Below are 14,990 nucleotides of genomic sequence, written 5' to 3' on the forward strand. Positions count from 1 at the left end.
AATAATGAGGATCACCCTCCTGCAGGACTGTGGGAAGGAAGTGACCATGCAGTGCCGGGAGGGCAGACAGACAGAGGGTGGCAAGCAGATAGAAGAGGTTTCACACATACTGAAGAAAAGTCAGAGAGAAAGATATTATTCACCACCACAGTAAATGTAAAAGTGTTTAATTTTAGGATAAATCATTAGGAGATTCTGAAATAGTTCAGAATACTACTGAATAAAAGAGAAGTGATGATGAGTTCCAGAGGTCTGCTTAATTTACTGATAAATGTCTATGAATGAAATTTTCCTGGGTGCCAATTATATTACTGAAAAAGCAAGGTGGTGAAAAATACTGCTCTGATATCACTCTCACATCGATTGTAAGTTCATTCTAAACTTAGGAACTCCAAATGGCGTAAGAGGAGGAAAAAGCAAACAGAAAGGCCAGTAACAAAACATTATATTCCCTGCACCTTCATGGACAGGGAGGATTCTGTCACGTCTAAGCATACACTGAGCACAAGGAAAGGAGTTAGAGAGAAACAAAGACTTCTAGAAGCAGTGAAGAAAAACAATAAACTAACCCAGGGATGATGACCCAGGTGAAAGAATCAAATCCTCGAACTGCTAATTATTTTAGGAAGTCTTTTGTTAGTGGTGAAAAACCAGGAGACTGGAAAACAAGAACTCTTGTCTGAAGGTTAAAAAGAAAGAGGGGAGAGGCTGAAAATTACAGACCTGTAAGTCTAACATCTATATTAGGAAATAAATTTGAGATGATACTTATGGATGAGCTTAATAATACATTTGGAGAAGTACAAGTTAATAGGAGTGAGTCAGCATGGATTTACCAAAGGCAATCATGTCAGAAAAAATCTTGTTCCTTTTTAGGTTGAAGTAATAATTGGTTTATGTAAGCGAGAACCAATGAGAAACTGTCGGGTTTTTCAGAGATGTTTTGGACCTTTTCATAAAAGGGATTATTGTACAAGATGTCATTACGTGTCAGAACATCCAACTAAGACAGGGGATGAAAGTAACAGGGCTGAAAACAGAGGGCCAAGAAGAATATGGAATAGGACCGCCTTCTCCAAGGTTATGCACAGCCTTACACGTGGATCTCCATTGACGATGAAGAATATTCCTTGCTCAGAAACCCAAATATGGAGGAAACTAAAAGGGGATGGTTACGACAAAGAGCTAGAGATATTTTACCTTAGCTGCCATAGATTGAGTGAACAGACTCAGAGGAAGAATACGACACTTAATCTGCCTAAGTATAAACTGGGATTGGTTTAAGGAGTCAAGTAAGTATAGCATAAATGGTACTGAATTATTACCATTAGGAAGAAGAAAGAATAATATAGAGATTTGGTAAGAGTCAAACATTCATATTCCTATACTTGTAACTGGGTAAGAAGTGAATTCTATGCAGAAATTAAAATGAACATGTTAAAAATATAAAAATTATTATCTTAGAGAAGAATATGAAATCTCAAATTTGTAAAGGCAACATGACAGATTCATGTAATGTAACAAGTGGTTAAATCTTAACATGTAAGAATAAATGAAAATAAAATCAGCCTAAATAAGACAGAAAGTATGGCAAAAGATATTTCCTTCACTTTAAGAAAAACATTGTATCATGGTTTAATGCTTAATTTCTTGTGCAAAAAGAACACCACTTGGTAATTACCCTTGAAATCATAAAAGCATTTACTGTAATTAAAGTCCCAGATTCTAAGTGAGAGAACCTCAGTAAGACCCTGGGACTCTGGGTGGGCACAACCATGAGCAATGAGTGATACTGCCATAGCTCATAGTCTCAGAGCCGCAAAGGCAGTATGAGAAGTCTCTTGCCTGGAACAGGTGAGGGAAAAAACCCTTTCTTCCCAATCAGAGGCTCCTGGTCCCTACTTTAGCTTCCTCTATCTTCACTCCCCCTTTCTTTGGGCTATGCTCAGCCTGAAATATAACTACTGTATGAAGTCAAACTGAAAGACACTTGTATTGCAAACAAGTTCTTTCTTAAGGTGTTGTGAATGACCACTAAGTTTAATGATTGATATGAAAGATGGTAGAAATGTAATTGCTAACTGTAGAGGTAAAATCAAATTTATTTTTATGGAATAGATTTGAATAAATAGAAAAACTGCAATGTTCAATGAAAGAATTGTCTTAGTCATTTTGTAAATTTGCAAGGATTGATATGATTATAAAACCTTAACAAATTAGATCTGGAGTGGTCCTAAGTGAACTTCTTTAGAAAGCTGGTGGAGGAGCAGGGGCTGTTTTTTAGAAAGTACATACAGAAGAGTTCACAGCAATAGGAGAGCACTGGATGAATTTCCTCAAACAGAACACAACTGTGTCCTGACACTGCCATTAAGAAACAAAATAATGTGCAGAGCACCTTATCCCGGTGACTGATGCCTATAAGGAAAAATGAACGTGGATTTGTAAGAGCATAGATTAATTCTATCTGCATTTATATTTAATACAAATAGAATTATATGGAATGGACTCCTTTGTGCCTGGCATAGTTCATCCAATAATTTATTTCCTATTGTTGCTTACAGATTCAGTTCGTTTATTCTCACTGATGTTCAATATTCTATTATGTAAGTAAAAAGCCTTTACACATTCTACTTGATGTACATTTGGGTAGTTTTCTTTGCAACTATTTTGAATATATCAATAATTACATTAACTATGAACACTAAGTAAAAGATAGTATTTCATGTAAAAGATTGACATTCTCCCAGCAGATAGAAAGATATCTATTAAACAAACCCAACTATATACTGGTTCATAGGGATGCTGGTGTGGCTGTAGTAACACAAACAGCAGAATTATGACTCAAGGTATTCCTCCCACAGATACAAAGGAATGTTTCGTAATTATGAGAGAATATATATGTATTGCTTATCATTTGTGAGTTTGTGTGTGAATATATAAAACATTCTAAAGTTCTGAGTACCTAGTGATATATCTTCAAACTACATAAAGCCAAAATTAACAAAATTAAAAAGAAAAATACACTAATAGACAATCATACTGGGGAACTTTAATATATTTCTCCTATCACGTGACAGAATCAGCATAAATGAATTCTAAGAACACATACAATGTGAACAATACTGCAAACCAACTGGATGTAACTGAGACAGGGAACCCGGGCTCCAGCCCCACTTCCCTTCCAGTCCCTTTCAGGTTTTCTCTCCTACTCACCCACACTGACACATATTTGCTGGAAAGCCTAAAATGAGTTCAAAAGATTGAAATAATTCAGAGCATTTTCTGTAAATACAATAAATTTAAGGTGAAAATTGGCTTCTATTACTGTTTGAATAGTTAATAAAAAGATAATTAGAAAAATCCTGAACAGCTTGGAAATTTAAGATTACATTTCTAAATAATTCAGTTAAGAAAATAAACCATTTTTGTCTGTGTTTCAGAAAGAGCTATAAATAAAATTAAAACTCACATATAGACTTTCATTCTCCGGAGGATGAAATGAGAAGACAGTATCAAAATCATTCTACCAGTCCCTGAAAAGGATTGAGAAAAAACCCAGAACACATCGACTTCTGCTAGATAGAAAAGGAATAAAGCGTTATGCTAAGTATTGTCACATCAAACACTTCTTTGCATAGAGTATTACTTCATTTAGATCATATGAACACTGTCTTGAAAATGTTACTATCCCTATCTTAGCAGAAAACTGAGGCCCACATAGTTAAAGTTTCCAATATCCTGCACAAGGGAATAGTACAATGAAGTTAGAACCATTCCCATCTACTGTTCATGCTCACAGAAACACAGCCTGCTAGAACCAGGAGGACTTGGAGTAGTTTATTCAATCTGCCATTTTACTACAAAGGTATCAAAAGCTCAGATGTGTCCAGAGATGAAATTTGTATAAGTTATTTTCACCCCCTAAAGCAGGCACACCAGTAAAGCTGTACCAAACAGCACATTGCAGAATGCTCTCAAACAAAATAAGATCCGAATACTATCTCAACTAAAATCACACTTCTTACAGTCTACTCTAGTGTTAAATGCTTTCCTTCAAATAAGACTTTTGGATATGCAATATACATGGAATAGCTTGGGTAGGACTGACATATTTTGGGAGGTGGGATGGGTGCTTAGGTCATTTTAAACTCGATCTTTCATTGAAAGAACTGGATGATATGCTTCAGTGGATTAAAGTTTTCAAAATCCCCATGCACTGGTGTGCAGATTTCAGAGGACGCAACTAAGAGCATAGTTTAGGACTGGACATTAACCATCCTTGGCTTTCTGCCACTTCAGACCACTCCCCTTCAGCTCCCACTAGAAAGTTTCTCAGCTGTTTGCCTAATACCACCACCCTACACCTTGGGTGAGAGGAGCAACAGTTTGATTCAAATACCATACTGAAATGAATCAAAGATAATTTAAAATTACAAGGTTAAAACAAGTTAGTTCAAAATTTTCTCCTTATTAAAGTTTTTTCTAAATGCACTAAGTTTACCAAGGCAAAAGTGACTAAATGCATAGGGAAGAAAGAGACAACTAACAGCCTCTTGTGTCACATGAACCCTTTTGTGGCAACACTTAGGAATGCTACTACGACTTGTGTAGAAACAGGTTCCTAACAGAAGTACAGAAGTTTAAGCAGACAACCAGGACTATATACTTTTGAGTGTCTTACAGACATACAGGGAAACAGGATGAGTCTCCTTAAACTGTTGTTCTACAGCAAAGAAGCTGTCAAAGCCCATTTCAAGCAGCACTGAGCATCACTAGTGCAGGGACTGTGCACACAAAGCAGTCTACCTTTCTAATGCAGAACACAAGACTTACGCATCACTATGGTCTGCAGTGGGCTTCCCCTTTCTTTGGCACTCGTTTCTTTTACAAGTTGAAAGATACATTACTTCAGGTAGACAGCTTGTCTTTATTGTCTATGGGGGAATGGAAGGGAAAAGTTGATGGCAACCTGCTCCTGGGGAGTGGGTGGAGCAATGGCACCTGGAAGAGAGACTGAGCACTGGGCAGTACAACGTATTTGCTCAGCCTCCAGTCTAGGGAATGCAGCATTTCCAGCAACTGTGCTATGATGCTGTCATGCTGATGAATCCCCAAAGTATAGATGGTCAGAAACAGTCCAAACTGACTTGATCTGTGTGTGTGAATGACAGTCCAAAACCTGTACATAAAGAGGAGTAACTTCTGCTTCTGCTTGTTTCAAAAACGGTTCTGTGTGCAATACAGATGACTAAATCAGATATCCTACCATTGTTTTTCTTTCTTTTTTTTCTTTTGGTGGCACTGGGCTTTAAACTCAGTGCTTCAAGCATGCTAGGCAAACACTAACCCTTTTTGCTTTAGTTTATTTTTCCGGTAGTGTCTCACACTCATGGCCAGAATTAGACCACAGTCTTCCTACCTCTGCTTCCTGAATAGCTGGGACCATAGGCATGTGCCACCATACCCAACTTGGTTTTTGAGATAGGGTATTGTTAACTTTTTTGTCCAGGCTGGCCTTAAATCAAGATCCTCTTATCTCTACTTCCTGAGTAGCTGGAATTACAGACATGAGCCAACAGGTCCAACCCAACACCCTACCATTATTTAAATGAGTCAATAATATAAACTGAGAAATCTGAAAGAATACACCAGCAGCAAACAAGTAATCACCTCATATCCATGCACTGTCAAATGTATTAAGAATCTTATTCTAACTTAAATTCTCACCAAGTGCAATTTTTTTGACATGGACATCATGTGAACAAATACTGCTAAACACTTCAAAAACATTCTTGTGTCCTGGGGTGATCACGACCCCACCCTCATCTGCCCAGCATCCTCCTGGCAATGCACACCATAGGCATAATGTGGCCTGCATAAATGGTCCACAGCATTACGTTTTCCATGTCACAACAGCCCTGCTATAGAACACCCTCAAAAACTTACACCTCAGATTCTCCACACTCAAGGTAGTTGGTTAGCTGGCCAGAACCTACATGCGCCACAGGGAAGGGGCAGAGATTAAGACACTGTCACTGGTGCCACCCATTAGCTTTGAACAACCCAGAATCTACTGGCAGTGTTTACCCACAGTGCTGTTTGGGCCACATCTTGGCCCAAAGTTCACTCTAAGTTCACTTCTGGGCTAGCTACTTCCTCAAGCAGGATCCCCCAGCTGTACCCCACCATTTTGTTGTTCTGCACAGAATTAATACTCAAAGACACTTTCAATTAAATAAAGTGATGGAGTAATTTATTTTACACTGCATTTGCTGTTACGTCTGATGACTTTAACCCCATCTAACCTGTAATCAAAGAGGCCCAAATAATATGGCAGCCAGTCTTACCCTCAGCATGTCCCAAAATCCTTGTCACAGGTAGCTCGCAATTTCTGAGAAGTGAGCAGCACTTTGTTACCACTCAAGAGATTTAAGTCACCTTTTCCATCACAATCTTTTCCTTCTCAGGCATTCATGAAAATTTATTTTGTGATAAAATAGAGATGAAAAGCCCTGTTTCACAGCTGAGTGTGATAAGGCCAGAATGTGCTTTTGTAAGGCCTTGAAGCAGATAGCATCCCATACTCTCCTCTCATGAAATAATGCAATAACGCATGAACAGTAGTAACTACTGTGGTCAATCAATTAGATCCTGTTAAGAACAGCAAGTGTCTTAATAGCTCTAGCTCCTTACCAGCATGCAAATAAGCGAGGTCCGGGTTCTCGATGTCAGGATGTTGCTCTTTCAGGTGGTTTCGGAATTCTACAGGGACATTCGTCCCATAGTCACATTTGGGGCAGTTGTACATCTTGACTCCTTCATGTTTCCCAGTATGCAAAATGTGTTTGCGGATATTTTCAGCACAGTTTGACCTACCAAGAAAGCAAACTGAATTAAGGTCAAAGGAACAACGTTATACCACAAACACCGACACCAGCTAACCCTAACACAGGCTTTTCTACAAGCCAGGTAGTACTCAAATCGCTGTACTCACATAAATAACTACTATACATCATCAATCCGCAGAGGTTGGGAGTTTTATAAACCCAGTACTGATTTCTACATTGGGCTTTTTACTTAGCAACTCAGTTCCATGTAGAACCAGAAGAACAAAATTCCAGGCTTTGTTATTTTAATATCAAATTATCCTGGTGCCACTTGAGGGCAGTGAAGTTGTTTGCTTATCCAAGAAACACGCCTAGCACCACAGAGGAGTGGTAGGAAAGGCAAGCGAGGTCAATAGAGCATTTACCAAACAAATACCTTGGCTTTTCATGTTCTGCCAAGCAAGCTGGATCCATACTAGGTTCTAAGACAGTCTGAAATGCAGCTGGAAGAAGGGCAATTTGCCCTTCCCCACTCTTGGGCAATGTGTTGGTGCCAGTGAGTTCCCTGTGATGATGCAGGCTTCTAGAGGGCAGAATGGAAAATATCAAGGAGATTCCCCATATTGCATGACTACTAGTCACTGAAAACATGACTGGGCTCCTTTCCTTTCCTTCTTTCTTTCTTCCTACAGAGACAGAAATGCAAGGCCTAAAATATTCAGAAGCTGGGTCTGGGGTGCTACCCCCTGAGGCTAGCTTCACATCTGAGGCTACAAGCTGCCATCTTGTGAGTATCCAACTGTTGCCCTGTCTTTGACATTTTTATAAAATAAATGGGCCCTACACAACTTCAAGCAGTTGGTGAGGGGTTATACAGAGAGGACCAGAAAAATCAGGCTGGTCTCAGACTTCCTATAGACCAAAATAAAACGTCAGAAGAAAGTGAGAGTAACATGTTTATCAACATGTCCTGAAAGTACTGCCAAAGAAGAAATTTTGCAAGACATTCTGTGAGGCTAGGAAATGCTAGTCAGTGAGCGCATCTCACACTGCACCTCAAAATGCAAAAGGCTCTAGGAAGTAGTTTGCTGTACTGATTCTAACAGCAATCACTTTGTGCCTAATATCCAATTAAACATCATGTCCATTTTTCAGAGGATATGCCCTGGGAAAAACTAGTCAAGAAAGCGAAAATGGGGGCAGGGTGTGGTGGTCCACACCTGTAATCTCAGCTACTCAGAACACAGAAGTAGGAGGATCATGGTTTGAGGGAGCCTGGGGAAAGTTAATGGGAAATGCTAGCTGAAAACTTAAAAGCAAATGAATGTGGTCAAACTGGTAGAGCACTTTCCTAGCAAGCACAAAGCCTGAGTTCAAAATCAAGTACTGCAAAAGAAGAAGGTAAAAGGTTAAAGGCAAAAATGATTATAACCAACAGTTTTATCTGAGCTCTGATACCATTCACATGTAAAGGCAGCAAACAATGTTAGAAATTCAGACTCTGTAAGTCTGTATCTATTCACGCACAACAAGAAGGGTGTGGAGAGTGAATGAAAACAGCCACAGAAATAGTATTCCATGCAGGGGGGGAGGGCAGGAGTGACCTTTCCTACTGACAGGACAAAGCTAAAATGCAAATACTTTCCTCTTGAATGAGTGCCCTGGATCATGGGAACAGCCCTGTCCTGGATGCAAGATACTCTTTCAGGAGAGCTTCTGTCATCTGCCTCCCATGTTTAGGCACATCTGTCATCAAATGTACGTGTAATCTAAGCACAGGTGGAATGACTGATGTGGACACACAAAAAAAAGGAAATGTCTCTATGCCTACAAAAAAAAAAGACTAGAGAGAAAGACAACAAAATGTTAATGCAGCCATACTTTAATGCCTGCTTCTCTTTATTTTCTAAATATGCTTCAATAATTCACTTAATAAATAAACTTTAAAAAATTAAAATAACACCATTGTTGGGAAAAAAAAAAAAAAGAACTGGACTAGCAGAGGTTTTCCCATCTATTTTCAGCTGGCTCCAGGCAAGGGTTCTGTCAAGCTGGATGTTAAATTTCTCTTAGAACTTAGACTAAATGTATATAAGACAGCTGATATATAATACACAGCTTCCTTCGTTCATCATTACCACCGATTAGCAAATCTGCTTTGTAGATAAATCCCTTACAGTTAATTAACAATCAATGGAAGAAGAAAAGTACCAATGTACGCCATACACTGACACCTGTGAAGGCAGCACATGAGCCTCTGGGGTAACGACTGGTAAAGTATTTATCATGGTTTCAATAAGAAGTCTCTCCCACAGGCTCATGTGCTGAATACTTGGTTCCCACATGGTGATGCTATTTTGCGAGGTTCACAAACTTTAGGAGGTAGGGGTCTAGCAGAATGATGTAGGTTACTAGGGCTGGTCTTGGAGGCTAGGGGTTGCTCTGCTACACACCTCCCCACCCCCACCGCCCACCAGGAGCTGGGTAGTCTCCTCTGACATGCACTTCCACTGCTATGATGGTCTCCCTCAGTTTACCTCAACTGAAGCCCAAAGCAATGACTACAGCCAACCTTGGACACAAACCTCTGAAACCATAAGCCAAAATAAAATCTTTCCTCCTTTTAAATTGTTTCCTTCAGGTGTTTGTCACAGTGACAAAAAAACTGACTAATACACAGTAATTTTATGGAGAAGCAAGTAAACATCACAACAATAAACAAAAAGTTCTACAGCAAGTAAGTGGTTAAGGGCAAATCTGAATCTAGGATTTTTATTTTGAAAGGCAGTGCTTTTTCATGTTACACCACAGCCGTCTTCTTTACAGTGTTTACATATCAAAGATTCTACACGTTCTATTGAAGAGAGTAGACTGAAGAAACTCTTGGATGTATGGTTATCCTTGAAATAACAGCTCTGGATCATGCTGATAGAAGTACAGGAAATCACCTGAAGACAGATAACACGAATGTCCACTTTTGTGATATTAAAAAGGAAGAGTACCATTTTAAAAAATTTTGTAAGTAGCTGGGTGAACTGTTCCAAAGTACTTCTTTAATTGTGAAGATCTAGTGATGCCCCCGAAATCCACCATTATTTACTGACCCTGGGAGTGAAAACATAAAGACACTGCTGTAATTAACAAGGACTGTTTAATCAGGACTATGGATTCTTTGACGCTACTAATGTTATTCATCAAAGACAGTCACTCATCAAGTGAAAAACTAAACAGACTAAATATATTTCAATACACTATACACATTCGAATGGGGATTAATATAAGTAATGCATCAGTGAAGGAAGCACAACAAGACTCTGCAAACAGAATATTTTGTTTTCAAGAAGGGGTGTCTTAGACAAAAATGAGCCAGTTCCTCTTAGTATCTAAGGAAACAGCAGGTGGAATCTGAACATCGGGAGTCCATTATTGAAATAAGTCTTGTAGTGGGGGCAGAGAAGAGCAGAGAGGATTTGAAAAGGCAAGAAGCTACTTTTCGTTTCAAACATAAAATGAAGTGATTAGGAACGTGAGATTGTTGAAAGGTATTCAGGACCATTCCATTCACATATACTTCTACACAAACAGATAAGCACATATATTTATAAATGATATATTGACTGCTTATAAGTTTTATTGTATAATACACATATATTTATATGTTAAAATATATACACATAAAAACATAAAAAATGATGCTTTCAGGGGAAAAAGAAGTGACTGCTAATGGGAATGGGATTTATTTTTAGGATAATAATTTAAAACTGCTTATTGTCATGTAGCTGAGTGAATATACCAAAAGCCACTAATGCTGCAATTTCAGTGGGTCAACTGAAAGACATGCATTGTCTCTTGATTTAGAAAACAGAATTCATGTGCCTGTCACCTTTCTTCCTGTTATTGGGACCTGGAAGGCCACACGCTCAGGGGGCAAAGGTTGCAGTATGGGGAAGAGGCTCCCAATGCCTCTACATAATGAGTAATAAATCTGTGCTGAGTTATATCACACAGTTCAGTTTTGCCTGAGGTGCAGCTAGAGCTAATTATCAGAGAACATACTCCCAACCTTCCACAGACAAGGCTACATGGAGCCCCACCACCATGGACACACACCCATGCACGTGCAGGTACCCTTTGATTTTTCCTCTGCCAAACTCAGAGAAGCAGGAACTTCAGGGGACTGAAAAGAAATCCTGTGTTCTGGACTAGCACTACTACTTCTGGCCTGGCAATGCTCCGTGGAGACAGCCCAGACTGCTTTTATCCCTCCACATCCTCCTCTATCATCAGGGCCAGCTGCATGAGCCATGGCAAATGTCACAGCTACATGTCATTTGGTGTTTTCCTAGCAGGGACACTACAGCACTTACGTGTTAACCTAATTTCTGAGAGATAAAAGTATTTTAGAAATATGCAAAGGATTCTACACATACTTTAAGCAGAAACATACAGAAAGAACTCGTGACATGGGCTTTCTGTCTGAAATGACCTGGGAAGACAGATCATTGAGCTCACTCTATGGATGAAGGAGAATGTGAAGCAGGAGAGGTCTGAGCAGTTTCCTCAGGATTGAAGATGGACTGGGTCCTCTAACCCCAGTTCCTAACCCAGCTCCCATCTTCCCCATCCTACCACTTCTTCTGCAGACTGCTGAGGTGTAGAAGAACCTGTCAGTAAAAGGCAGACAGTGTGGGTTCAATGTTGAATGTGGGAATTCCAGTACAGCTATGTAACAGCTCTGTGATCTATGGCAATTTTTACTTATTCTCTGAGACTCTCATCATTTAAATATAAAATAAGTAGTTTGAATATTAGCAGTTTCCTATTACTTAGAAAAAGGCAAATACACATGAACACAAAAATTCGGAGTAGTAAAGAGCTGCTTGTGGAGGGGTGGGAGGAGGTGGCCACAACAATGTATACCCACGTAAGTAAATGTAAAAATGATTAAAAAAAAAAAGTTGTTCGTGGACTCTGCATTTTGACTCCTAATCTTAAAGGCTGGTGTGAAGGAATGAGGGGAAAGCTGCATATGTTACACACTGCCTAGACTGTGGCCCACAGCAGAATGTGTGTCAACACAGAGACATGTATATATCAATGCACACACAAGATTTACGATTCAAGGTCTCACGAAAATGTTCATCTCTAAGGCCATGCATGGTGGTTCATGCCTGTAATCTTAGCTACTACTGAGGCAGGGATGTGGAGAATCATGGTTTAAGGCTAGCCTGGGGAAAGAGTCAGCAAGATTCCATCTCAAGAAATAAGCCACGGGTAGTGGTGCCGCCTGTGATCCCAGCTACTTGGGAGACCATGGGTGGGAGGATCACAGTCTGAGGCCAACTCAGGGCAAAACACAAGATCTTACCTGAAAACTAACTACACCAAAACAAGACTGGGAATGTGGCTCAAGTGCTGCCTAGCAAGCACAGGGCCCTCACTTCAAATCCTAGTACTGTCAAGCAAATAAACAAAAAGTACGGAACTCTGCCAGAGTCCTTTCTAAACTCTACTCTACTATTATAGTTACAGAAACTACCACGGTGGGTTAGAGCTGGCTGGCGTTACAGCTGAAAACAAGCCAGCAGGCACAAGATGCTCTTAACATGAGTGGGAAGCGGAGCTAGATGGGAAGTAGATTTCTCAGCACAAGGTTTCTTTTGTGGGGGAAGGGGTAAGGGATTCTAGCAGGAATTAACAGGATCAGAATACCCACATGTCCTCTTTTTATGGGAACAGCATTCTAAGTTAAGAGCAAATTTTAACTTAAATTTGGAATAACATATTAGAAATCTTATCTACCTTGCCATAACTTCCACATGAATATAAGCTTTAAAAGGATCCAAGATGGGCACTATTAGTTTTAGGGCTTCTTAAAAAATGTATAATAAAGAAAAATTTTTACTCTGTTCCAAGGCAATTTATGATAATAAAAAAAAAGACCACCACAGAACTTAAAGAAGTCCATAAAATGATTAGTCAGTACTACACACTAACTATCTATTAACACAAAAAGCCTAAGTGTATGTTACTGAACCTAAAGAGAAGGAAGCTTTAAAAAATTCTATTAAGCTGGGTACCAGTGGCTCATACCTGTAATCCTAGCTACCTGTGAGGCTGAGATTGGGAGGATTGAGGTTCGAGGTCAGCACAGGCAAATAGTTTGTAAGAACCCATCTCCAAAATAACCAGAACAAATGCACTGGAGGTATGGCTCAAGCAGTACAGCACCAGCCATCAAGTGTGAAGCCCTAAATTCAAACCTTAGTCGTGCAAAAAAGAAAAAAATTGACTGAGTATGTTTCTTGTTTGATGTTTATTTTACCTATTTATTTTCATTTTGATTTTATTAAAAAAAAAAAAAAGAAACACTGAAGTTGAGCCGTGCATGATGGCACATGCCTGGGAGGCAGGACGATGGCATGTGAGGTCAGTCCCAGACAAAAATCACAAGACACTATTCAAAAAAAAGTAACCGAAAGAGCTAAAGAGCAGTGAGGGAGAGGCACAAGTGGTAGAGTCCCCGCCTAGCAATTATGGGGTCCTAAATTTAAACCCAAGTAACGCCACACACACACACACACACACACATACACACACACACCAAAAACACCCCACAAACAACAACAACAATAAAAGAACCACCACAGCTGCTGAGCAAACATGAACTTGTGTATTTTAAACACCAGAGAGTCTACCAATGGATATGGCACAAGTCTTTCCCTATCATTGTCTACACGGTGCATATCACTTACCCCCCTACATCAGATGGATACAAATCTGCTGAGAGTTAAAAACTACTTTTTCCTAGTCACAAACATACTGTGCATTCTTACACCTTACTCCTCCAGTGTAAATTCCGGGCTCCATAAAGGTAAGCATCTGATAGTACAGCATGGGGACCCTGCCTTATCCGTAGATGAAGAGATCCCAATTCCTACCCATCCTCTTTTTCTCCTGTTTTAAGTTGCATACTATTTCAGGTTGGATACCACTTATTTTATGTAATGGATCCTCTTTTGAGGGGTATTTAACGTATTTCTAATCACTTGCTATCATAAACCAGGTTACAACAAATAATGTTGAAAGACACTTTCCATTTCTTACCATAGGAAGAGGATCTCATGATGCCAAGAGGAATTGCCTCAAAATGCCAATGAGCACATGCTTTAATAATCTTGGTAATTTCTGCAAGATTGTCTTCCAGAGGACCATAGCACCTTGCAATTCTACCAACAACAGTTCAGAGAGCCTGTTTCTGTCCTCTTGCCAATGAAAGGTGTCAATAAAACATTAGACTTTTTTGCCAATATAGCGGGTGAAAAAAAAATGTCTCAATGGAGTTTTAATTTTTAAGTTTTACTATGCATTTCTCTTGTAATGGAGTAAAACACTTAATAGGATAAGCGCCTAATATTGAGAAGCTACAATGTTTTCTCTGAAGTACTGTCCATTCATACTGTTGTAACTGTTTTCTTCAAAATGATCAGTCTTTCTCTTTGTCAAGACAGAAGCTGTAAGCACTTTCCCTAGAGTATCTTCTGTTTTTTCTTTGCAGTACAAGGGGATTGAACTTGGGGTCATGTGCTTGATGAGTAACTTTTCTTGGGTAGGCCTCAAGCTGCAATCATATTTCTGTCTTCTAGTAGCTGGGATTACAAGCATGCCACCATGCCCTACTTTTTCTTCTTTTTAAATATGCTCTCCCTAACTTTGGCCTGGGCTGGCCTTGAACTGCAGTCCTCGTGCTTTTGCTTTCTAGGTACTTAGGATTACAGGCTTGTGCCATTATACCTGAAGCATAATGTCTTTTTTTTTTTTTTTTTTTTTGACTTTGCTAAAGGTATCTTGTGAAAAAGAGGGATTTTTTTTGTTTGTCTCTTTTGTTTTACAAGTTCCTTCCTTGGAGGTTATAAAATAACTGTCCTAAATTTAGTTGTTGTACTTACATGTAGCTGCCTTATGTTACATTAAATACTAAATGTTTCCAAATTAAATTACAGTATACCTTAAATATGGGTCCAGACTGCTACCTAGCTCTGCCAACACCATTTATTAAAGCCCACATTTCCACACTGACTCAAAATGACACTTTAATCTACATTCTAATAATTTGAAGCAAATTCTGGACTTTCTAGCCAATTCTACAGGTCTGTCTGT

At 39.3% G+C, this 14,990-nt stretch overlaps 1 protein-coding gene across 3 annotated transcripts in view; it reads right to left on the minus strand.

Moving 5' to 3' along the window:
* Znf407 (zinc finger protein 407) overlaps window positions 1-14,990 on the minus strand; it is a 447,403-nt gene that overhangs the window by 134,626 nt on the left and 297,787 nt on the right. For all 3 annotated transcript variants that reach the window (XM_074069625.1, XM_074069626.1, XM_074069624.1), the window contains one exon: window positions 6,697-6,875. In XM_074069625.1, the coding sequence (XP_073925726.1) occupies window positions 6,697-6,875 (179 nt within the window). The remainder of the gene's footprint in view (window positions 1-6,696; window positions 6,876-14,990) is intronic.

The sequence above is a fragment of the Castor canadensis genome, chromosome 4, assembly GCF_047511655.1.
Source record: "Castor canadensis chromosome 4, mCasCan1.hap1v2, whole genome shotgun sequence".
NCBI lineage: Eukaryota > Metazoa > Chordata > Mammalia > Rodentia > Castoridae > Castor > Castor canadensis.